The 26,775-nt window shown below is 33.0% G+C and overlaps 1 protein-coding gene across 3 annotated transcripts in view; it reads right to left on the reverse strand.

The window, feature by feature from the left end:
- LOC145254784 (uncharacterized) overlaps positions 1–26,775 on the reverse strand; it is a 371,478-nt gene that overhangs the window by 158,072 nt on the left and 186,631 nt on the right. The window contains exon 2 of one of the 3 annotated variants that reach the window (XM_080113566.1): positions 1,502–1,642. The exons of the other annotated variants lie outside the window; for them this stretch is intronic. Within the exon in view, the coding sequence (XP_079969692.1) occupies positions 1,502–1,552 (51 nt within the window). The 5' untranslated portion in view covers positions 1,553–1,642. The remainder of the gene's footprint in view (positions 1–1,501; positions 1,643–26,775) is intronic. 3 annotated transcript variants of the gene reach the window in all.

Below are 26,775 nucleotides of genomic sequence, written 5' to 3' on the forward strand. Positions count from 1 at the left end.
CCAACAAAAGGAGGGTGGACCTGTAAATTCACCCTTATGCGTTTGTCCATCCGCACTTTTCTCAATAGCTACACCTTGGAATTTAAAAAAAATTTTGCACAAACATTAAACATGATATAAATAAAAATGTAACAGAATGAATTTTCCGGGAAAACTCTGGTTGCCTTCCTAGGAGTGCCTTTCGGGTTAAAATGGCTAAAATTGACACTTTTGTGCTTATTAAAACAAATTGATGCGTTAGGTTTATATAAAACTGTCTGAAAAGTTGTAACTGATTTGTATATAATTTTGTTTGTCTAAACTTCACGATAACTCTTGGGGGTGCCTCAGGAGCTTTTTAGGGCTAATAAAAACACTTCATTTTTGGGACTATTTTATGATATTTGTCCAAAATTTTCTGTGTATGTCTATTTAGCAGTTTTGCATGGTGCTGAACTCAAATTTAAATATGTTAAGGCCTTGGGGACTTTTGGGGCTAAATGGCGCAGGGCAAATGCTGAACATTTTTTTTTGTGCCTCGTTCACTGTGCAGTCATGGGGGACCATGCATGCTTCACTTGTTTACTTTTAGTTTGTGTATTCTAACTTATTTCAACTTAATAGTAAAAAAATTACCCTGGGATTTAATGGCTTAATCAAGAATAGAAATATAAAGGTATGATGAGACACATTCTGAGTGAAGGGCAGAGTTTGTTTTCACTTAGAATAAGGTGTATATTGTTATTGGTGCACATTTTGATGAGGGATAAGAAAAATGGAGAGAGATGGATCAGAGGAGAAACTAAATGAGTGAAATGAGACAAGAGGGAGAGAAAAAAGAGCAAGAGAGAGAATAGTTAGAGATTGTTAGGGGTTGGAAATCATGCTAACTACAACTATTACTAAATCATGCTAACTACAACTATTACTAAATCATGCTAACTACAACTATTACTAAATCATGCTAACTACAACTATTACTAAATCATGCTAACTACAACTATTACTAAATCATGCTAACTACAACTATTACTAAATCATGCTAACTACAACTATTACTAAATCATGCTAACTATAACTATTACTAAATCATGCTAACTATAACTATTACTAAATCATGCTACTATAATGGTTATCAAATCATGTTAGCTATTATGACTATTATTAAATCAATTTAATTATTATAACTAATATAATAGTTAATAGCTAATTTTTGTCTAAATTCTTGAAATTTTTGAGATTGCAGGAAGCATTTGAATCAGCAAAGCCCATTTCTAAAATAATTATTTTCAAGAAATAAAGATGCCAACTTCTTTTCCATCATTTAAATACAACCTAGTTGCTGTACTTGGATTTAAGCGTATTTTAATTTAATACTTTTGGTCAATGTGTTTCCGGAATGGTAATTATGAAAAATTATCAAAAAAAGCATTAAGCTTTCATTATTTCCTTTTGAAGTTGGGTTGAAGAGAAAGACTATTTTCTGCAGGTTAGTTTGCTGGTTTCTTTCAATAACTCCTACCAGTGTGTTCTTGCAGCCTTCAAGAAGTGCAATCATGTCTCTCAAGTCCATTGGTGAACTGATGTGTGTTTGGTGGTCAACAATTGAAACAATGCCGATCAAATTCCTTAGTTTCCGAAAGGAGAATCAACTTTCCAAGAACTAAAATAAAAAGACAATTGAACATTTATGAAAACTTATAAACACTTCTTCAAATAAATGGTCTGAACTAAGACAAGAGCGCAAGAAATTAGTTTTGAATTTGCAATAAAGACTTTCTGAGTGACATGATTTTGATCGAATGTTATTCTTATTAGCGTATTAAAAACATATTTAAAAGACAATTACAAGAAAAAAATGCTGGCAAAGGTTTTTTTTATTATTATTTTTATTTATTTATTTTTTTTACATGGGCATCACCACATTATCAAGGCCAAGAGGCCACTCAAGGATAAGGGTTAAAGAGTGTACAGTAGAAATTGAACAATATAGTAATCATTAGTAATGAAAATTTGGTAAATTTGATAACTTATATGGAACGGCTCATCAAGAACTTATTTACGTTAGACTTATTATTTTATTATTATTATTATTTATATATTAATAGGATACCATATGTGTTATTTATTTTGTGTGTCATGTTTACATCTGAGTGACTGTCATTTAATTGTGATGGATTTCCATTTCTTGTAATAATTTTACCTAGAATTCTTCATTAGTTTTGGTTTCAGTTTCGATTATAGCTGATGGCACTTAAGTCATTTACTTTTTTTATAAATAAATTTTACCAAGAATTTTTCATAAGTTTCGGTTTTGATTCTCGCTGAAGGAACTCAATATATATACACATGCATATATTTTTTCACAAGTTTTGGTTTCGATTCAAGCTGATACACACAAGTCATATGGATATATTTTTTCTATTTTTTTAAATTGCCACTTTATAACACATAAAAATCGAAAGAACATTAACTTTATAATAATATATACAAAATCTGCAAGCATTAAAATATATTTAAACATACTTTGCGACCGAGCTACACTTGGTGTACCTGCTAGCTTAGATAAATACTTTTGCAGATTTAACAAAAGAGCTACAATAATATCACAGCATCTCCATTTACACTAAACACCTACACAATGCCGGTCCTGGATATGACCTTAAACTATATCTGATGGTGAGGCCCAGATTGCAGTGTTTGGGGAGTGTGGAGCAACCCTTTAATTGCCATTGCTTTCAGGTCCATTTTGTTATGGTGCCAACTATGGGTTAAATAGAAACCGACTTGAAAAAAAAAATATATTCTATTAAAAAAATTTTCTTCAAAATAACTGGATTCGGTATTAAATAACCTGAAAAGGGTTGATATGTTATAAAACAAAAACAACCAACCAACTACAGAATGCCAACATCAATATATTACATATGAATGAGTCCCCTGTGGGATGTCCACAGGTCCCGCCGGTTATTATTATTGATATTATTATAGATATTATTATTATTATTATCATTATTTCAGTTTGTGTATTCTAACTCATCACACAAAATTTCAACTCAATAGTAAGAAATTTACCCTGGTATTTACTGGGTTAATGAGGTTTTAATTTGACAACTATAGGATTATCAATGTATCAATTCTATCAAAATAAAGCATCTCCTTCGAATTCTATACCACCAAGAAAGTGTCCTTTCCAAATTCTACCAGCTTTCCCCTCAAAGAAAATGTCTCTTCAAATTCTTCCCTCCCCTTAACAAAAAAAAAAAAAAAAAAAAAAAGACGCTTCTTCAAATTCGACCACATAAAAAAAATAGATGTACAAGCATCTCAATTAAAGTTAATTGGGGAAAAATTGGTCCAAATAATTTGAAATAACGTATTAAGTATAAAGTGTTATGGAGGGAAAGTATTTGTTACTTTCTTTATGGAAAATGTATTTGGGAGAAGCAGGTTAAATATGATGATATTTGTAAGTGGACAAAATGTAAGGACATTTTCATGAAACAGGCATTAAGCGTTGTAGGTGATGAGTGGAATAAGATGACCTCAAGCAATGACTCATTGAAACCAATGTAAATAATTAAAATTCAGAACGAATAAAAAAAATAGGAGGCATTACTTTTGGAACGCTTCTCGTAAATTATGTATATATATATATATATATATATATATATATATATATATATACTGTGTATGCAAAATCAAGACCTCAAGATAAGGTGTTGATGGCAACAAAAAGTGTATTTCATTTTATATATATATATATATATATATATATATATATTTGAGGCTATGAATTCCATAATCCGGTAAGCGCCACCACAGTGAAAATTAGAGTAATATTATTCTCTTCTTCAAAGTCTCCTCTATAACATACAAGAATAGTTGTGGTCGAATTTGGGCCAAAACCAGATTTGAATATCTTTAACGATTCAGCTTCTATATAGCATCTTGAAAGTTGTAAAACTTTAACAGCGTTTTTCCTTGTCTTTTATTTTTGGTGTTAATATATATATATATATTTTCTTTTATATGTACATGTGTATACTTGTATGCGTCTCACAGCATCACAGTTAAATGGTTGATTTTAGAAACCCATAATCTGAATTTGTACCTTCGTTTCAAAATCATTATCAATGTGAGAAAATAAAACTTAAAAAAAAAAAATCATTGAAAAGTAAAAAGAAATGTTTTTACATTTTTAGCGTTTTTGTTTTTCCTATTATTAGCTGACCGAACAAGATCATCAAAATAATCTTTCCTCTACGAATAAAACAAGAAAACGTCACCCGTATCCGATGAGATAAATCAAAAAGCTTCCCTCAGTCTTGACAGACTATGGATACCCACTGTAAGTTGCCTATGCATGAAATTTTTGTTGCAAGAGTTGCGCAATCTCCAACCACACCTCTCCTGAGTCAACATTGTTAAATACCAATGGCAGGTGGAGGATCAGGACGACTGGAAACAATGCCGGGATAAGTGGAAAGCATATACAACACCTAGAATTCACAAATGGACCGTATATGCAAGACATGCCAAGAAACTGAACCATTTCCATATGGCTTGTCTCCATAGATTGTTGAAAATCAAGTGGTAAGAGAAGATACCACACAAAGAGGTTCTAGCCCGGTCAAACATTCCGTCAGTACACACCATGTTACAGCAGTTCCAGGTTCATTGGGCTGGTCATATATGCTGCATACCTGATTCAAGGCTCCTAAAACAGCTTCTTTATGGCGAGCTGCTCAAAGGAAAAAGACCTGCAGGAGGACAGCGGAAACAGTTCAAAGAACCAGTGTGTCAACATACTTTTTTTTTTTCAAACAAGTAAAATATTTATGTTCGTAATATTGCGTTGTAATTTGTCTTTCAAGCGCACCTGATGCGTATGAGATAAAGACATGTCAAATGACATTAAACCAAATTCAGATCGCAACTAAAACATTTGTAAAGTTTTTACAAGAAACGCATCTTCAGATAAGAAAATCCCATACAATTTTAGTTCAGATAGGACAGATATTTTTGGCTTTTGTCCAAGTGCTTCTATTTGGTTACAAATAATTAATACACATGTTATGGAAATTGCTCCAGAAAAGGTGTGAAGCCACTTGATGTAATGGAACTAAAAAGAACGAAAAATGATTATTGCAAACAAAAAACGAGAGATACCTACTGACCTTAGTCTTTAAAAGATTAATGCTATAAGCTAGGAGGAAAACAATCAGCAGGAAGAGAGTTCCACAAGCTGCTGTTCTTGGAAAGAAGCTACTAGAAGAAGAAGCTGTATTACAAAGATGCATAAAAACAGTCATTTGCTGAAAACCACTCTTCTTGTATCGTGGCTGTGGCAAAAATTGTGGGAACGCAGGCTTACCTCTTAAATGTACTCCGTGTGCGCTTTGCCAATGCAGCGTCATGATGCTGAAAAGGGTCCAAGATGGCGCCTGCGGCCTTATATAACAATGCAGTTTCGCAGAATCTCGTGTGCTTTCACATACGTATGCAAATTTGAAGGACTGTCTTTTATAAAAACAGGCCACTGGAGCAGATGGGGCAGACGTGAAAAAGAGTCTACAGAAAGTACTGACGGTTTTGTGTACTCTTTTTTTTTTTTGCAACAACAGTGGCATGTTCATACCGTAGACGAAATCATGGTTAGTGTTCTCCATAGGTTTCAGTCCATTGTTGGTCCGATTCCTCTGAAGAGATCACATGATTTGAACTTGGCAGAATACATGCAGTGGGTTACCATTACCTTCCCCAGTGCAGCGGCATCTGACTCACCTATTTGCACCTAATCGTTATCCTTAGATCATCCGCATAGCTGCAGTTGAATAACATAACTCTTAATACCATAGAACCGTTGATCTGCTAGAGATTCATGCTCCTCCATGGCCATCGAACATCCTCAGTTACCTTCTCCTAAATGCATGTCTTAGCTAAGACTAGGAGTGCATCTCTCCCAGTGAATTAATGTACCTCCAGATACCAACCTGGAAATTTCTTATGACTGGTTAGTGTTAAAAAAGCTTCAACCAGAACTTGCTCCCATACTTACAAAACTATTTAAGCGCTGCCTTAAGGAGAAGTGCTTTCCGACTCCCTGGAAGACCTCATCAGTTTGCCCTGTATTTAAGAATTCAGGTGATAAGTCATCTCCCTCTCAATACAGACCAATAAGTCTCCTGTGTGTTATGAGTAAGTTGCTGGAATCCATATTAAATAGAGAAATAGTCAACCACCTCAGCAGGAATAACCTTCTTAGTGACACACAATATGGTTTCCGCTCTGCAAGATCTACCGCAGATGTGCTGACGGTTATATCCCACAGGATTAGTGAATCTCTTGACAAAGCCTTCCTTTCTAGGGCAATTGCTCTCGACATATCAAAGGCCTTCGACAAGGTATGGCATAAGGGTCTACTTCACAAGATTTCCAGCTACGGTATAACTGGAAATGTTTTCTCAATCATTAAATCATTTCTCTCCGATAGGCTCATAAGAGTAGTGGTAGATGGACAAAAATCGGAGGCCTGCAATATAAATGCTGGAGTCCCTCAGGGGTCAATCCTGGGCCCAACTCTCTTCCTGATCTACATCAATGACCTCCCTAAACACATACTTAAATCATTCGTTGACACCTATGCTAATGACACGACTATCTACGGCAACACATCAAAGGCTGTAAATGACAAAGTTCTCTCCGATTCTTTCTCCTCTGATCTCGAGCTCGTGGTTCAGTGGGGGAAGATGTGGCTGGTTACCTTTAATGCATCCAAAACCAAACTCCTATCCTTACATCATCAACGCTCTGATCCCCATCTGGCATCAATTGTGATGGATGGCTCTCGTCTGGGTGAGGCCCCGTGTTTTGACAAGCTTCTGGGTTTGACCTTTACTCCTGATCTGAAATGGAACACATACATCAAGTCTGTTGCTTTTTTTATTATGTTATTCTTATCTTTCTTTTTTTTATTATGTTATTCTTATCTTTCTTTTTTTTATTACGTTATTCTTATCTTTCTTTTTTTATTACGTTATTCTTATCTTTCTTTTTTTATTACGTTATTCTTATCTTTCTTTTTTTATTACGTTATTCTTATCTTTCTTTTTTTTATTACGTTATTCTTATCTTTCTTTTTTTTATTACGTTATTCTTATCTTTCTTTTTTTTATTACGTTATTCTTATCTTTCTTTTTTTTATTACGTTATTCTTATCTTTCTTTTTTTTATTACGTTATTCTTATCTTTCTTTTTTTATTACGTTATTCTTATCTTTCTTTTTTTTATTACGTTATTCTTATCTTTCTTTTTTTATTACGTTATTCTTATCTTTCTTTTTTTTATTACGTTATTCTTATCTTTCTTTTTTTTTATTACGTTATTCTTATCTTTCTTTTTTTTATTACGTTATTCTTATCTTTCTTTTTTTTATTACGTTATTCTTATCTTTCTTTTTTTTATTACGTTATTCTTATCTTTCTTTTTTTTATTACGTTATTCTTATCTTTCTTTTTTTTATTACGTTATTCTTATCTTTCTTTTTTTATTACGTTATTCTTATCTTTCTTTTTTTATTACGTTATTCTTATCTTTCTTTTTTTTTATTACGTTATTCTTATCTTTCTTTTTTTATTACGTTATTCTTATCTTTCTTTTTTTATTACGTTATTCTTATCTTTCTTTTTTTTATTACGTTATTCTTATCTTTCTTTTTTTATTACGTTATTCTTATCTTTCTTTTTTTTATTACGTTATTCTTATCTTTCTTTTTTTTATTACGTTATTCTTATCTTTCTTTTTTTTATTATGTTATTCTTATCTTTCTTTTTTTATTACGTTATTCTTATCTTTCTTTTTTTATTACGTTATTCTTATCTTTCTTTTTTTTATTACGTTATTCTTATCTTTCTTTTTTTATTACGTTATTCTTATCTTTCTTTTTTTTATTACGTTATTCTTATCTTTCTTTTTTTTATTACGTTATTCTTATCTTTCTTTTTTTTATTACGTTATTCTTATCTTTCTTTTTTTATTACGTTATTCTTATCTTTCTTTTTTTATTATGTTATTCTTATCTTTCTTTTTTTATTATGTTATTCTTATCTTTCTTTTTTTTATTACGTTATTCTTATCTTTCTTTTTTTTATTACGTTATTCTTATCTTTCTTTTTTTTATTACGTTATTCTTATCTTTCTTTTATTACGTTATTCTTATCTTTCTTTTTTTATTACGTTATTCTTATCTTTCTTTTTTTATTACGTTATTCTTATCTTTCTTTTTTTTATTACGTTATTCTTATCTTTCTTTTTTTATTATGTTATTCTTATCTTTCTTTTTTTATTATGTTATTCTTATCTTTCTTTTATTACGTTATTCTTATCTTTCTTTTTTTATTACGTTATTCTTATCTTTCTTTTTTTATTACGTTATTCTTATCTTTCTTTTTTTATTACGTTATTCTTATCTTACTTTTTTTTATTACGTTATTCTTATCTTTCTTTTTTTTATTACGTTATTCTTATCTTTCTTTTTTTTATTATGTTATTCTTATCTTTCTTTTTTTATTACGTTATTCTTATCTTTCTTTTTTTTATTACGTTATTCTTATCTTTCTTTTTTTTATTACGTTATTCTTATCTTTCTTTTATTACGTTATTCTTATCTTTCTTTTTTTATTACGTTATTCTTATCTTTCTTTTTTTTATTACGTTATTCTTATCTTTCTTTTTTTTATTACGTTATTCTTATCTTTCTTTTTTTTTATTACGTTATTCTTCTCTTTCTTTTTTTATTACGTTATTCTTATCTTTCTTTTTTTATTATGTTATTCTTATCTTTCTTTTTTTATTATGTTATTCTTATCTTTCTTTTATTACGTTATTCTTATCTTTCTTTTTTTATTACGTTATTCTTATCTTACTTTTTTTTATTACGTTATTCTTATCTTTCTTTTATAACGTTATTCTTATCTTTCTTTTTTTATTACGTTATTCTTATCTTTCTTTTTTTATTACGTTATTCTTATCTTTCTTTTTTTTATTACGTTATTCTTATCTTTCTTTTTTTTATTACGTTATTCTTCTCTTTCTTTTTTTTTATTACGTTATTCTTCTCTTTCTTTTTTTTATTACGTTATTCTTCTCTTTCTTTTTTTTATTACGTTATTCTTATCTTTCTTTTTTTTATTACGTTATTCTTATCTTTCTTTTTTTTATTACGTTATTCTTATCTTTCTTTTTTTATTACGTTATTCTTATCTTTCTTTTTTTATTACGTTATTCTTATCTTTCTTTTTTTTATTACGTTATTCTTATCTTTCTTTTTTATTACGTTATTCTTATCTTTCTTTTTTATTACGTTATTCTTATCTTTCTTTTTTTATTACGTTATTCTTATCTTTCTTTTTTTTATTACGTTATTCTTATCTTTCTTTTTTTTATTACGTTATTCTTATCTTTCTTTTTTTATTACGTTATTCTTATCTTTCTTTTTTTTATTACGTTATTCTTATCTTTCTTTTTTTTATTACGTTATTCTTATCTTTCTTTTTTTTATTACGTTATTCTTATCTTTCTTTTTTTTATTACGTTATTCTTATCTTTCTTTTTTTATTACGTTATTCTTATCTTTCTTTTTTTATTACGTTATTCTTATCTTTCTTTTTTTTATTACGTTATTCTTATCTTTCTTTTTTTTATTACGTTATTCTTATCTTTCTTTTTTTATTACGTTATTCTTCTCTTTCTTTTTTTTATTACGTTATTCTTCTCTTTCTTTTTTTTATTACGTTATTCTTATCTTTCTTTTTTTTATTACGTTATTCTTATCTTTCTTTTTTTTATTACGTTATTCTTATCTTTCTTTTTTTTATTACGTTATTCTTATCTTTCTTTTTTTTATTATGTTATTCTTATCTTTCTTTTTTATTATGTTATTCTTATCTTTCTTTTTTTATTATGTTATTCTTATCTTTCTTTTTTTATTACGTTATTCTTATCTTTCTTTTTTTTTATTACGTTATTCTTATCTTTCTTTTTTTTATTACGTTATTCTTATCTTTCTTTTTTTTATTACGTTATTCTTATCTTTCTTTTTTTTATTACGTTATTCTTCTCTTTCTTTTTTTTATTACGTTATTCTTCTCTTTCTTTTTTTTATTACGTTATTCTTATCTTTCTTTTTTTTATTACGTTATTCTTATCTTTCTTTTTTTTATTACGTTATTCTTATCTTTCTTTTTTTTATTACGTTATTCTTATCTTTCTTTTTTTTATTACGTTATTCTTATCTTTCTTTTTTTTATTACGTTATTCTTATCTTTCTTTTTTTATTACGTTATTCTTATCTTTCTTTTTTTATTACGTTATTCTTATCTTTCTTTTTTTTATTACGTTATTCTTATCTTTCTTTTTTTTATTACGTTATTCTTATCTTTCTTTTTTTTATTACGTTATTCTTCTCTTTCTTTTTTTTATTACGTTATTCTTCTCTTTCTTTTTTTTATTACGTTATTCTTATCTTTCTTTTTTTTATTACGTTATTCTTATCTTTCTTTTTTTTATTACGTTATTCTTATCTTTCTTTTTTTTATTACGTTATTCTTATCTTTCTTTTTTTTATTATGTTATTCTTATCTTTCTTTTTTATTATGTTATTCTTATCTTTCTTTTTTTATTATGTTATTCTTATCTTTCTTTTTTTATTACGTTATTCTTATCTTTCTTTTTTTATTACGTTATTCTTATCTTTCTTTTTTTATTACGTTATTCTTATCTTTCTTTTTTTATTACGTTATTCTTATCTTTCTTTTTTTTATTACGTTATTCTTATCTTTCTTTTTTTTATTACGTTATTCTTATCTTTCTTTTTTTTATTACGTTATTCTTATCTTTCTTTTATTACGTTATTCTTATCTTTCTTTTTTTATTACGTTATTCTTATCTTTCTTTTTTTATTACGTTATTCTTATCTTTCTTTTTTTATTACGTTATTCTTATCTTTCTTTTTTTTTATTACGTTATTCTTATCTTTCTTTTTTTATTATGTTATTCTTATCTTTCTTTTTTTTATTACGTTATTCTTATCTTTCTTTTTTTATTACGTTATTCTTATCTTTCTTTTTTTATTACGTTATTCTTATCTTTCTTTTTTTTATTACGTTATTCTTATCTTTCTTTTTTTATTACGTTATTCTTATCTTTCTTTTTTTTATTACGTTATTCTTATCTTTCTTTTTTTATTACGTTATTCTTATCTTTCTTTTATTACGTTATTCTTATCTTTCTTTTTTTATTACGTTATTCTTATCTTTCTTTTTTTATTACGTTATTCTTATCTTTCTTTTTTTTATTACGTTATTCTTATCTTTCTTTTTTTATTATGTTATTCTTATCTTTCTTTTTTTATTATGTTATTCTTATCTTTCCTTTTTTTATTACGTTATTCTTATCTTTCTTTTTTTTATTACGTTATTCTTATCTTTCTTTTTTTTATTACGTTATTCTTATAATTCTTTTTTTTATTACGTTATTCCTATCTTTCTTTTTTTATTACGTTATTCTTATCTTTCTTTTTTATTACGTTATTCTTATCTTTCTTTTTTTTATTACGTTATTCCTATCTTTCTTTTTTTTTTTAATAATCATTGAAAAGTTTTTCTGGTCTGATTTTGAAGATTGAAAACACCTTTTAAAATCTTTTTAAGTAATGAACTATTTAAAAAGTGCAAATAAAAGACTAATTGTGTTAGTTTTATCTATATAATTTTGTTAATTTTTATTGTATACTTTTCAATAATGTCCTTTTCTGATATTTCAATAAATCGCTTCACAATAGAAATACTTAAGAACAATAATAAGGAAGGTCCTGATTTGCCTTGTCACCGTCACCGCTACTAGTAGCACAACGCCGGAAGTTAGGAAGTATGTTAGCTGACTATTACCAATTGCTCATTGGAATGTTATTGTTTTAGTAATTTGATGTTTTTCTATTGAAACGATCCAAGTATCATATATTTTTTGCCATTTTGCAGCATGATAAGATTCTAGACCGATAATTTATCACAATTTATTGACACTAAAACGATGAAAAAAAAAATCAATAGAATAATTAAAACATGGCAGGGTTAGTATTCTTGTAAACGCACTTTCGTATTAGGACTTGGGGTATGATGTAAGTTGGTGGGAAATGGTCAATTAATCTGATAAACAAAATTCAGCCTGTTGAATAAGTGCGATATAGCTAGGTTGACACATCAGTTTTCATATATAACCGAAGTTAAGCAACGTTGAGCCTGGTCAGTACAAGATGGGTGACCATTTGGGAATAGTAAGCGCTGTATGTAAAAACATAACACCATTTTTATATCCCCTGACAGGGATATACAAGCGAATGGAGGCCACTTGTGAATTTGATATTCCCATGAAACTTCCCCCTTTGATAGAAGCTGGTTCAGCCCGTCTAAGGTGAGTGTTGCTTAAAAATTCAGATAAACATCCAAAGTACAATGATTCAACAAAAGTTTAAAAAATTCAAGGCATAATTTCACACACAAAGAAGTTATCTAAGTTCATTACCCCCTCCCCCTTATAATGAATGGTTTAGAATAATAACCACGTGTCATCTCTCCTGACTGGAATATACATACGAATGGGGAATGCTTGTGAATTTAATATTCCCATGAAACTTCCTCCTTTGAAGGAAACCGGTTTAACACACCTAGGGTGAATGCCACTGGCTTGTTGTTTGTTGTTATAACAACAGCAAAATTAACATTTAGTTTTGAGAGAGAACTGTCCTAAGAACAGTAAGAAGAAATAAAAAGAAAAGGGTAATACATTTTTTTTTTTTTTTGAGCGACTTTAACAAATTCTGGAGTTTTTCTTTTTTTGTTTATTTGTCTCTGAACTTACACAACAAAAAGTTAACAATGTTGACAAAAACTGAAACAGAGATTTTCGTCTGAACAATAACAGCAAATATAGGTTAAAAGATTAACTATTTCGGGGAGTGTGTTGTTAATGACAGGTGAGAAATTAGCAAGCCACAATAACTAGCCACACCCAGCGGAATTGATCACCCATAACGAATTTGTCTCTTACATGTATTAAAGTAATGAGTCAGATGTCATTTCGGAATGTGATATATCAACAACAACTAGTGATAGTCAAGTGGTTAAATCATCTGGACGGAATCTGCATAACCAACCGATCAAGTTCCTTACTTCAGAAAAAAAGTTCTGTAACGTCAACATTTTATTAGTATATACTAATAAATACAAATGTGGACGTATTTCAGAACCCTTTGGGGGTCGTGGGGCGCTGCATTATTTCATGCAGTGTGGCCTGGCGGCACCGATCCATCTCCAGGCTCGGAGCACATACAGCACCTGGTAATACAAATGCAAAATTTTGAATAAACAGAAACTGTTTTGAAACCACGTTAAAATGCAAATATTTCATTAACAATAAGTTGATGCTTTCTTTTAACTTAACTTTTTTTACGGCCTGAAAAAATCTCAAAATAATGATTTCTTAACATTGCAGCATGAGACATCATCGGCCAAAAAATACAATAACATGAGCTTTTTATTTGTGAAAATAAAAAATCTTTTCATTTGAGACGAGTAATTTGTATATTTATTTATTTATTTATAGATTGTTATCTTCATCTTCATAGTTGCTGTTTCACCACGTTTCGGCCAATTATTCCTCTGGTCTTCTTCAGGTTTAGTTAGCCAAAACGTGGAGAGACAACAACAACTATGGAAGGCAGTAATTATTGCGGACACAATTAAGAGGCTCAGCATTCCTATCCCATCACGATTAACCACCTGAAGAAGGTCGGAGGATGAGTTGGCCGAAACATGGTGAACAACAACAACTATGAAGATGAGGATAACAGTCTGCAAATAAATAAATAAATAAAAATCTCTTTATCAGATGATGAATATTTTACTATCCGAAAATAAAAAAAATCTAATGATTTTTAAAAAGATATTTGCATCTTAACTTGCATTCAAAACAGTTTGTTTATTCAAAATTCTATTAAAGATGCTTATAAGAGCTTTTGTATTTGCATGCGTCCATCTGCACGACTTTCTGGCTTAGAGACATGGTCTACCCTTTGTCCAGGGAAAAATTAGGAAACTAAGAAACATGCTCACAGCCATTAACCCAATGTATTAATACCTTTCTTCTGAATAAATGTGTTATATATATATATATATATATATATATATATATATATATATATATATATATATATATATATGTAAGGCTATATGTCTGTCTGTCACAATATTTTCAAACTACCTCCTCCGCAACTAAAAATCACAGAGCAGCATTAGTGGCCTCAAATGATTGGATTTTTTACGGATCATTCTTTTATGGGTCTTTAGCCGGTTAAAATAGTTTTTACGGGGTCAAAATTGAAAAAAATCGTTAAACATTTTGTACATTCAACATAGTTTATTTTTAGTCAGTTTATATGTGTGTCATGTTGGTACAGTGGTAACGTCACCAGCTTTGAATGCTACGGTTTTGCTTTCAGTTTCGATTCAAGCTGATTGCACCTACATACTTTATTATTTTTTTTTATACTTTTCAAATCAAGACTATAATAATATATACGAAATCTGGACAACTTAAAATATATTTAATGAAATTTTACGACTGGACTAGTATAATATATATATATATATATATATATATATGTCAGGGGTGTGAGTTTCATTAAAGAAGCGTTGATTTAATTTGAATAAAATATGCATCAGATGCACTTGAAAGCCAAATCACAACGCAATATTACGAAAATAAACAAATATTTTAATTTTTTGAAATTTAAAATTTAAATATATTTTGGAGTCAAACTCCATCCTCACTATTTTGTACATCTTTTTCTTTCTTTTCTTTTTCTTTCTTGCCACGTTGCAAAGTTAAAGAAAAGTTGGTAAAGATCCGTGCGTTCTTTCAGTCTGACGGTTATCTCGCGTAGCCAACGCACCATTCTGGCATTTCAAAGTACAACCGCTGAGAGATAACGCATGTATCTTTACTGTCTTCTTTCTCCAACTTCACAACATGGCTAGAAAGAAAAAAAAAAAGAGAAAAAACTATTCTGTTGAACTATAATTTTACAATTCAATTTCTCCCCTCAAAACAACTAGCCCATGCAGACGGTCTATCGAGACTGATTCCTGCCAAAATGGAACCTCTTGAAGATTCAGTAATCGCGGCACTACATATTAATAGTGATGTAAAAACCATGATAAACAATATTATCTGCGAACTGCTGGTCACACTTCAGGAAATTAAGTCAGAATCCCTAAATGACAATTTCATTCAAACCACGAAGCAGAAATCACCACTGGGTGACACCATTTCAGGCATTTTTTCTGGTTGCGACGAAATACTGTTATACGGTGAAAGGGTTGTCATCCCCCAAACCCTTCAAAAGAGAATTCTCAAGGATTTTCACATGGGGCATCCAGGAATAAACAGAATGAAAAGCCTAATGAGAAGTTTTGTTTATTGGCCAGCTATGGACCAAGATATTATGGACATGGTGAACAGATGCAAAGGCTGTGCTTTGGCTGCAAAAGCACCACTGATCACATATAAACCTTGGCCTAAGGCTGAACAACCATGGTCGAGGATCCACATCAATTATACTACCTGATAGTAGTTGACTCTTACTCTAAATAGTAAGAGGTACTAAGATGCAAAAAACCGACCACGGCAACAACGACAAATTTTTTATTGGAATTGTTTGCTCGGTTTGGGGTTGTAGCCTGTTTGGTTAGTGACAACGCTACACAGTTCACCTCGACAGAGTTCAGAGAATTCTGCGAGACATATAAAGTCAAGCATATTACAATATCCCAGTACCACGCCAGAAGCAACGGCCAGGTCGAACGTTTCATCGATACGCTTAAAAGGGCATTAAAAAAGGCGTCCGGTACACCGACAGAAAAGGCCCTTCAGCAATTTCTGCAGGTTTACAGAATCATGAGAAATCCGAACAAACCAGATGTGGGATCCCCAGCAGAAATCATGTTTAGACGGAAAATAAAATCCGTATTTGATAAACTGCTACCCAAACACATAGTACACAACAGAACCTCTACAATGCCAACGAAACTGTTTAACAGCAGAGATAACGTGTATTTTAGACATTTTAGAAATAACGTTTCTTTTTTGGGATAGGGCACGATCTTACGAAGAATCGGCCATGTTACATACATCATTCAGGGCCCAACGTTCCAACATAAGAGGCATCTGAACCAAATCAGGAAACACTTCTACAAGGATCAAGAAGAACCATCGCAGGACAGCAGTGAGGCGATTGAAACCGTATATGACTGTTTTGACATAGACCCTCCAAAAGGGATGTCAGAACTGAGACGTTCCGGCAGAAAGAGGAAGTGCACAGACCCCTTGGTGGTCTGCCCCAGAAGGAAGAAATACTGATTTTCACAACCGCAGAAATCAGCTTGGGAGGGAGGGGGGGTTGAGGGAATCACCCTCCAAATGGACTGTTCTATCCATTATATAAACCATAGACCTTTTGATCCCAGGTGTGGATTAAACACCAAAGCGACACTCACCTGCTCGGTGACGTTTACTACTCTTTCAGTTGTAACCATTTTTACATTGTTGTTCCAGTAATACATTGTTTAAACTATTCCGTCGTTCTGTTTTCCTTGTGGCTTATTGCAAGCCATAACAATTAATGAGAGGCATTCCAATGCAAAACCTAAAGAACATCCCCAGAAACATATTGTACATTTGTGTGAAATTTCTAAAAAAAAAAAAAATCGGCCCAGTCGTTTTGGAATCCATGAGGAACGGACACACACACACAGTGACTTTTATATGATAGTAAATATATATACACAGACATAACAGAAAAGAATAGACACTAAGATAAATATTTTTCCTAAAATTAATATATACTTATTTATATTTACAGATAAGAATAGTGCTGAAATGGTTTAAGAGTATCTCATTAAAATTGCATCTAACAACACTGAAGCATGCAACGAACCAAAGGAAAATCAGAATTATCAAAATTTCTGTGAGGACGAATCATGGGTCAACATGAAGGCAGTCTTAATCAACACAAAATAGTAGGAAATCTTTCAATACACCTTTCTACTGCTAATAGAGTTATCGTACAATCCACATGAGAGGGCAAAGAGTGCACAAAACCTCATCTAGGTCGCCCCGGGGCCCTCTGAAAGAACCTTGTATCTTGTGAAAAGAAATGCTGAAGAGGATCCTCAGTGCAAAGCTTCTGACATTGCAACACAAGCTGGCTGTCAGGTATCTTCACAAGCTGGGCTACTATGGTGGAACTACAAAAAGGAAACTTTTCTTTGTCCTGCCAATATCTAGTGCAGAAAAAACTGGGCTCGTGAGATAATGGAGAGACCTATGACCTTTTGGACCAATGTTATTTTCTCTGATGAATCACGATTTGCTTATTTCCTGACAGTTGAAGAATATGGGTATGGAAGGAGCTTCCATACCCATATTCTTCAACTGTCAGGAAATAAGCAAATCGTGATCAGCAAGAGTTTGACTTAAAAAAACAAAACAAAACAAAAACACTCCAGCTAATGCTAAAGCATGGGGGTTTCTCACTTATGATAAGGGGCAAAATTTGGAGTGATGTTCGCTCAGACCTGGTGGAGTGCAAAGGAAACCTCAATTCTGCTAAATATGTTTCAATATTACATGAAGGACTCCTACCAATATTCTCAAGTGGTAAAATGAACCGAATTAACTCCCTTTCCATGGAAGATATGGTTCCTTGTCACTCTGCTGGAGAGCCACAACTTTGATTGAACTAACATGGGATTAATAAACTTCCATAGTCAAGTCAGTCCCCAGATATGAACCCAATTGAATACCTTTGAGGCATATTAGATCGGAACCTTCGCAAAAAGAAAAGGAAACCATCTTCTAAGCCTGGACTTTTAGCATTATTGCTTCAGATACGGCAAGAAATTCCTTAAGATGATATTCGGCAACTGATCAATGTCAAGAAAGGTCCTAGCATTAAAAACAGCAAAGGGAATTAGTTATTAAATTTCTTACCATTTATTTTTGATTTTGTTCTATAAAATATGTTTATTGAAATAAATTGTTTCTATGGGTGCCTATTCTTTTCAGTCATGTCTGTAGATTAGATAAACGAAAAAAAAAAAACTTTGGCATTTATTTAGATAGAACAGAGGAAGACGTTAAAGAATGATAAACCTTGAACTTGGACTTGGACTTTTGTTGTTGTTGTTGTTTTTGTTGCGTGTCTGCTGAAAACACTTTCTGATCAAGTGTGTGAATGGTTTGGGGTCATAGGCTTTTTAGAGAATTAATAGATATTAATTAAATGATAAAAGAAAGGAATATTAATTACTTTCTTTAAACCTTGTAATAGTTTGCCTTTGATGTTCAAAAGGAAGTCTCGATTCATTGTAAGAATGTATGTCAGATAAAAATAAAAAGAATGTTATGGGGAAAAGAGGAGAGAGACGTAAAGGACAAAGCGGATAACAAGCAGAGAGTAAGGAAAAGAACAATGAAGGGAATACTTATGGGTTACAAGAGAAAGGCTACAGAGAAGGTTACAAAAAGAGACGGTAAGGAGAGGGTTACAAAAGGAGACAATAAGGAGAGGGTTACAAAAGGAAACAATAAGGAGAGGGTTACAAAAGGAGACAATAAGGAGAGGGTTACAAAAGGAGACAATAAGGAGAGGGTTACAAAAGGAGACAATAAGGAGAGGGTTACAAAAGGAGACAATAAGGAGAGGGTTACAAAAGGAGACAATAAGGAGAGGGTTACAAAAGGAGACAATAAGGAGAGGGTTACAAAAGGAGACAATAAGGAGAGGGTTACAAAAGGAGACAATAAGGAGAGGGTTACAAAAGGAGACAATAAGGAGAGGATTACAAAAGGAGGCAATAAGGAGAGGGTTACAAAAGGAGACAATAAGGAGAGGTTACAAAAGGAGACAATAAGGAGAGGGTTACAAAAGGAGACAATAAGGAGAGGGTTACAAAAGGAGACAATAAGGAGGGGTTTACAAAAGGAGACAATAAGGAGAGGGTTACAAAAGGAGGCAATAAGGAGGGGGTTACAAAAGGAGGAAATAAGGAGGGGGTTACAAAAGGACACAATAAGGAGGGGGTTACAAAAGGACACAATAAGGAGAGGGTTACAAAACGAGACAATAAGGAGAGGGTTACAAAAGGAGACAATAAGGAGGGGGGTTATAAAAGGAGACAATAAGGAGGGGGTTACAAAAGGAGACAATGAGGAGAGGGTTACAAAAGGAGACAATAAGGAGAGAGTTACAAAAGGAGACAATAAGTGATAGGGCAAATGATAGGCAACGATGGGAGACAGCAAGGAGTGGGACAACAAATAAGGGAGATAACCAGGGACGACAAATAAGGGAGACAGCCAGGTACAATAAATAAGGGAGAAAGCCAGGGACGACAAATAAGGGAGACAACCAGGGACAATAAATAAGGGAGACAGCCAGGGACAATAAATAAGGGAGACAGCCAGGGACAATAAATAAGGGAGACAGCCAGGGACAATAAATAAGGGAGACAGCCAGGGACGACAAAGAAGAGAGACAGCCAGGGACGACAAAGAAGGGAGACAGCCAGGGACGACAAAAGAGGGAGACAGTCAGGGACGACAAAGAAGGGAGACAGCCAGGGACGACAAAGAAGGGAGACAGCCACGGACGACAAAGAAGGGAGACAGCCAGGGACGACAAAGAAGGGAGATAGCCAGGGACGACAAAGAAGGGAGACAGCCAGGGACGACAAAGAAGGGAGACAGCCAGGGACGACAAAGAAGGGAGATAGCCAGGGACGACAAAGAAGGGAGACAGCCAGGAACGACAAAGAAGGGAGACAGCCAGGGACGACAAAGAAGAGAGACAGCCAGGGACGACAAAGAAGGGAAACAGCCAGGGACGACAAAGAAGGGAGACAGCCAGGGACGACAAAGAAGGGAGACAGCCAGGGACGACAAAGAAGGGAGACAGCCAGGGACGACAAAGAAGGGAGACAGCCAGGGACGACAAAGAAGGGAGACAGCCAGGGACGACAAAGAAGGGAGACAGCCAGGGACGACAAAGAAGGGAGACAGCCAGGGACGACAAAGAAGGGAGACAGCCAGGGACGACAAAGAAGAGAGACAGCCAGGGACGACAAAGAAGAGAGACAGCCAGGGACGACAAAGAAGAGAGACAGCCAGGGACGACAAAGAAGAGAGACAGCCAGAGACGACAAAGAAGAGAGACAGCCAGGGATGATAAAAGGAGTCAGAAGGCGGGAATAAAGGGAAACAGAAGAGGAGATAAAGAAGGGAGAGAGAAGAGGGTTGGAGACAGGCAGGAAGAATTAAGAGTAAGAAAGGGAATGATGGAGGGGAAACAGAAGGAAAAGTGGGTGCATAAAGAGAAGATGTAAAAAATAAATCCAAAAGAAAACATTGAGAATCTAACAGTAAAATTATATCCGTTTTTGTTATTTTATGTTGAATGCAAGGCTAGCCTGCAGGTTAGTTTGCCAGTGGAGAGATATTTGAAATGCTCTGGGGCTAAAATGACTGTGAGGGTCAGTCATAAAACATTAGCCTTAATGAATGGTTTTTGTATAGTTGTGGGTTGAAAAGAAAAGTTCTAAACTTGTTGCGGACATAAAATTTCTCAGCAGTGGCAATTATTCACTTGCGTGAATGTGAGATAAAAAAGAAAATTACGAGTTTTTTTTTTTTTTTTTTTTTGATAACGGAACACAGAAAAGCGATAGGAAATCATGAAACCATAATTTCGCCCTAGAAAGGATGCATAGCAATTAACGTGTCGCCCCCTTAAGTAAACATTTCAGCAAATCTCCTCACTAACGTAATGTACTTGCAATAACCCTTATCCCTGAGTGGCTTCCGGGCCTTGATAAGTGGTGATCACTGTGTAAAAAAAAAAAAAAAAAAAGACTTAAAAAATTAAAAAAAAAAACAAAAAAAAAACGAGCATGACAGATGAAAAAAATGCCTGAGCGGCCTTATTGGCATTCCATGTAGGTGTATCTCAGACGATTAGCAATAAACTCACCACTTATCAAAGGACGAGAAGGTAAAGCCTGGGAAGGGAGAGTGGACATCCTAAAACTGCACAAAAACATACCCCAGCATGACAGAAAAGCCATAGCCTAGACAATCTGATTTTAATATGAAACAGAACAAGCATTTGTAATTTTATTATCCTATCTTTCCCATATATATATGGAATAGTTATGCCAGTATTAATGGTAATTAAATGCTTTAATAAAAACCTTTTCCTAAAATATTACGTACATTAATTTTCAAGGGAGTTAATTTACAAGGGAGACTTAGTTCGAATACCTCAAAAGTGATATAATTGCATGCAACCTGATTAATTTCAACCTTTTGGAATGAACCACATGGATTGGTTTGGTTGTTTTGTTTTGGTGTGTGGAAGGGTCTCTGTCAAACTAATCTACCTACTTTTGGTCTACAAACTTGAAATGTAGGGGATTCAGACCCGTGGAATAAATTTGATTCAGCTTCTAGCTGGTAAAAATAGCTGCTACGATAAACATTTAAAAAATTGGAACTTGCCAGATGCAAATCAACTCAAAGTGCTCCTCTGTGCATGCACAAATACACATTCATATGTTTAACTGCATTGATTTTTAAAGTTTTGACATCCATCCATCTTAGGTCATATGGTAGCAGATACCCTGAAGCGCTAATTATTTTTTATTTCAATTTCAGCTGATGGCACCTTATTTTTCTAAAACTTTCGAATTCACTATTACATATTGGGTACAATATAATAATCAATGGAAACTGGCTCTATAATAATAATAAATATGAAATCTGCATAAATTAAAATATCATATTTAAGCATATTTTCCGACCAGGCAACGCCAAGCAGCATGCTAGTGTTAAACATAATTTCATCAAATATTACATTATCTAATGTATGTTTAGCTAAACTGAACCATGCTCAGGGTGTTTTGGATGGAGCTCATGAGTAAAAAATACACCAAAAATAGTCAGAAGCAAAGAATACTTTGAAATACAGGGCTTTACGTTGCGAGTGAAACAGTCGCATTTGCGAGTGATTTTTCCAAGTGGCGATTAGAAATAATAAAACGTTTATCTTTTGACGACTGTATTTCTTTCACCGACAATCTTCCAAAGCTCATTACTGAGTGAAAACTATCTTTTCAACCTTTATTTATCATTTTTTTTTTATAAAACGAGCAAAGTCAAATTATTTAAACAATAAAAGATTTAATATAACAGTCTCCTCTTTTTTCAACGAAAGTTGTTTTTAAAAAAAAAAACATCTGAAAGAAAATCGAATGTTTATACCTTCAAGTTTCAACATAAAATTTGGAGCATATTTAGATACTACAGTTTTTAAAAAAATACAGAAAAATATTTATAATGTACGCACTTGTCACGGAACGAAGATGTCATATTCCAAAAATCATATGGTTTTGGCTAGTAACTTTTCTATTTGGCTAGTAAACGAAAATATTTACTTGTCAAAGGTTAACCAAAGATAAATTTGTCCGCAGAGCCCGGAAACACTTACCAAAATAGTTTCAATAGAGTCAAAAAATGCATTTTTAGGTATCAACTTTAGCGTGCAAATAATCCGTAACTGCTAAATGAACTCTTCAATAATTCTTTCCCATATATATATATATATATATATATATATATATATATATATATATATATATATATATATATGGGTCGATCGCAATGATTAATTATACAAATACGATTTAAACTACTTTCTTATTCAACAAACCTGTCACCGCAGATATGACAGCAAAATAAATATTCTCATCAAACAGCTTATTTCTTATTTCTATAAACAAGCAGGCTTGATTCGCGGGAAAATTATAAAAATAATTTCATTATTTTCATCGAAGTCTATTTTCGGATAGCAGAATTATAAAGAATAGTGCTATCGATAGCGACAGATTGCCTTTACGCAGTTCTGTTAAGTAATTGAAGACCAACATATAAAAATGGTCGACAAAAAAAATTTTTTTTTACCACCTATTAATATGAATTGCTTCTATTAACCGTGTAGAGCTTTTACCATTTTGATAGGTTTGCTTTGTGGAAAATTATTATGTTAATTTATATATATATATATATATATATATATATATATATATATATATATATATATATATATGATGATTGTGATTGCGCCATCTTTCCAGATGATCGCCGTCATATAGAGTTCTCCCCATCTCGTCGTCCATGACATCTCCGATGACTCTGCAGTCCCACTGGAGATTTGCACATCTTGAAGCAGATGTGAAAAAGAAATTAAGCAATATATACAGACAGACAGACAGATATATGCACACATACATATATATGTGTTTACTTTGCTTTTATCAAAAAGTTATGCGAAACTAACATTTTCAGAGAAATTATTTGAAAAATTTGAAAACCTTCTCGAATTGTCTCCCCCTGTTCCGAGTGAAAGTCTTCAAAAATAAAAAAAATAATAAAAATTGTCCTAAAAAACTAAAATACACAAGTGCCGTACTATTTTCTTAAAAAAAAATGAGAAAGATTGGTTCTTATTTAAAATCTTGTTTAAAAAAAATACAGAAAGAAGCATTATGATGTACGTACTCATCACTGAGTGAAAATGTCGTATTTCAAAAATCACATAAATTGATAAAGTAGTTTTATTTTTATAAAGAAAATCATTTTTAAACAATTTAACGCGATTATGTGAAATCGTTAGCATTACAAGGCTGATCTCGGAAGTTAGAATTACAGTGGAGTTATCTGCCCTTGTGTTTTTTCAAGATGGCGACACGAGACGGTCTCTTGATTACTCATAAAATTTGATTTTCTCAGTTGAAAATAAAACTACTTAATCAATTTACATAATTTTTGGCAGGTGACATTTTCATTTCGTGGCGGGTATGTACAGCATAAAGATAGTCATGTAGTTTTTTTTTTTTTTGTTGTTTTTTCTTAATAGGTTAAATTATAAATACGAACCGCGTTTTATAAGCAAATGACAATTGTCCGATGTTTTTTTTTCCAATTATTGTAAATACCTATTTACATCCGATCATTTTATGCACGAGATTAAAACATTACTCTAGCAACAAGAAGTTTTAGTTTTATAACAATTTGATTTGGTTTAGTTAATAATTTACTGATCAAACGATACCGTAAATAATATTTCACGTTTGAAATCCTATTGAGAAAAAATAATTTTGTAAGACAAAATAATTCGCGGGCAACGCCGGATGAACATATAATAAATACCTAGATTTGGTCAAAGAATCGAAGAAAAAAGAAAAGAAAAAGACAAGAAAAAGAAAAACAGAAAAGAAAAGAAAAAAAGAAAAGAAAAAAGAGAAAAAAGAAAAAAGCAATGAAAAAGAAAAAGAAAAAAGAAAAAGAAAAAAGAAAAGAAAAAGACAAGAAAAAGAAAAACAGAAAACGAAAAGAAAAGAGAAAAAAGAGAAAAAAAAGAAAAAAGAGAAAAAAAAGAAAAATAGAAAAAAGCAAAGAAAAAGAAAAAAGAAAGGGCGAGAGAAAACTCCGAACATACGAGTCGAGTGATCCAGATGACAGTCCAGCTGAAATCTGCTAAAATCCTGAAAAGAGTCCTGGAGCGTTGGGGAGACTCGCTGTCACCAAAACTCCAGTCAAAATCATCAGGTGGTATGAAGTGATATTGTTCAATACCTACTATGATAACAGTTCAATGAGTACAAAAGTGCATTAAATACTTGCTGTCACTTGATCCCCATTGAGTGTGGTCGGCTTTGCCAGAAATGGTGATGGTGGGGATTTGTGGAAACTCAAAACGCGGATAAAAGCAGCCGTAATACAGGTAACGCTCACAAACTAAGCCAATTTATTCAGATTGCACAGGTGATAAAAAAAGTAAGTAAAAAGATAAAAACAAGTAGGTTTACCCCCCCCCCTCCACACACAAACGAAAACTATTTGTATTTTCTTTTCGCCTCCTTTTCTAGCAAACTGTACCGAATGACATAAAGCTGGAAACAAATCACAGGCACACTTATTTCTGAGGTCAAAGGTCTTCGAATAACTTTAGTATGTGTGTGTGTGTGTGTGTGTCGGGGGGGGGGGGTAAAACACTTAGGTGGTCAAACGCCACATTCATCAACATCTAACACCCATTTATATTATTCTTTTGGAAAAGGAAGGTCTTTAATCCAGAGCCATTTATCTTCCAAAGTTTGAAACTTGTAGGTGAACTAGAAAAAGTGTGTGCGTGTGTTAGAGAGAGAGAGAGAGGGAGAGAGAGAGCGAACTACAAAGAGTGCGTGTGTGTGAGAGAGAGAGAGAGCGAACTACAAAAAGTGTATGAGAGAGAACTACAGAGAGAGTGTGACAGCGCAAAGTAGAGAGAGAGAGAGAGAGAGAGAGAGAGAGAGAGTGACAGCGCAAAGTAGAGAGAGAGAGAGAGTGTGACAGCGCAAAGTAGAGAGAGAGAGAGAGAGAGTGTGTGTGTATGACAGCGCAAAGAAGAGAGAGAGAGAGTGTGACAGCGCAAAGTAGAGAGAGAGAGTGTGACAGCGCAAAGTAGAGAGAGAGAGAGTGTGACAGCGCCAAGTAGAGAGAGAGAGAGTGTGACAGCGCCAAGTAGAGAGAGAGAGAGTGTGACAGCGCCAAGTAGAGAGAGAGAGAGTGTGACAGCGCCAAGTAGAGAGAGAGAGAGTGTGACAGCGCCAAGTAGAGAGAGAGAGTGTGACAGCGCCAAGTAGAGAGAGAGAGAGTGTGACAGCGCCAAGTAGAGAGAGAGAGAGTGTGACAGCGCCAAGTAGAGAGAGAGAGAGTGTGACAGCGCCAAGTAGAGAGAGAGAGAGAGTGTGACAGCGCCAAGTAGAGAGAGAGAGAGTGTGACAGCGCCAAGTAGAGAGAGAGAGTGTGACAGCGCCAAGTAGACAGAGAGAGTGTGACAGCGCAAAGTAGAGAGAGAGTGTGACAGCGCAAAGTAGAGAGAGAGTGTGACAGCGCAAAGTAGAGAGAGAGTGTGACAGCGCAAAGTAGAGAGAGAGTGTGACAGCGCAAAGTAGAGAGAGAGTGTGACAGCGCAAAGTAGAGAGTGTGACAGCGCAAAGTAGAGAGAGAGAGAGAGAGAGTGTGACAGCGCAAAGTAGAGAGAGAGTGTGACAGCGCAAAGTAGAGAGAGAGTGTGACAGCGCAAAGTAGAGAGAGAGTGTGACAGCGCAAAGTAGAGAGAGAGTGTGACAGCGCAAAGTAGAGAGAGAGTGTGACAGCGCAAAGTAGAGAGAGAGTGTGACAGCGAAAAGTAGAGAAAGAGTGTGACAGCGCAAAGTAGAGAGTGTGACAGCGCAAAGTAGAGAGTGTGACAGCGCAAAGTAGAGAGAGAGAGAGAGAGTGTGACAGCGCAAAGTAGAGAGAGAGAGAGTGTGACAGCGCAAAGTAGAGAGAGAAAGAGAGTGTGACAGTGCAAAGTAGAGAGAGAGAGAGAGTGTGACAGTGCAAAGTAGAGAGAGAGAGTGTGTCAGTACAAAGTAGAGAAAGAGAAGAGAGTGTGACAGCGCAAAGTAGAGAAAGAGATGAGAGTGTCACAGCGCAAAGTAGAGAGAGAGAGTGTGACAGCGCAAAGTAGAGAGGGAGAGAGTGTGACAGCGCAAAGTAGAGAGGGAGAGAGTGTGACAGCGCAAAGTAGAGAGGGAG

Source organism: Euprymna scolopes, chromosome 30 (genome assembly GCF_053919585.1).
Source record: "Euprymna scolopes isolate OS-2025 chromosome 30, ASM5391958v1, whole genome shotgun sequence".
Classification (NCBI taxonomy): domain Eukaryota; kingdom Metazoa; phylum Mollusca; class Cephalopoda; order Sepiida; family Sepiolidae; genus Euprymna; species Euprymna scolopes.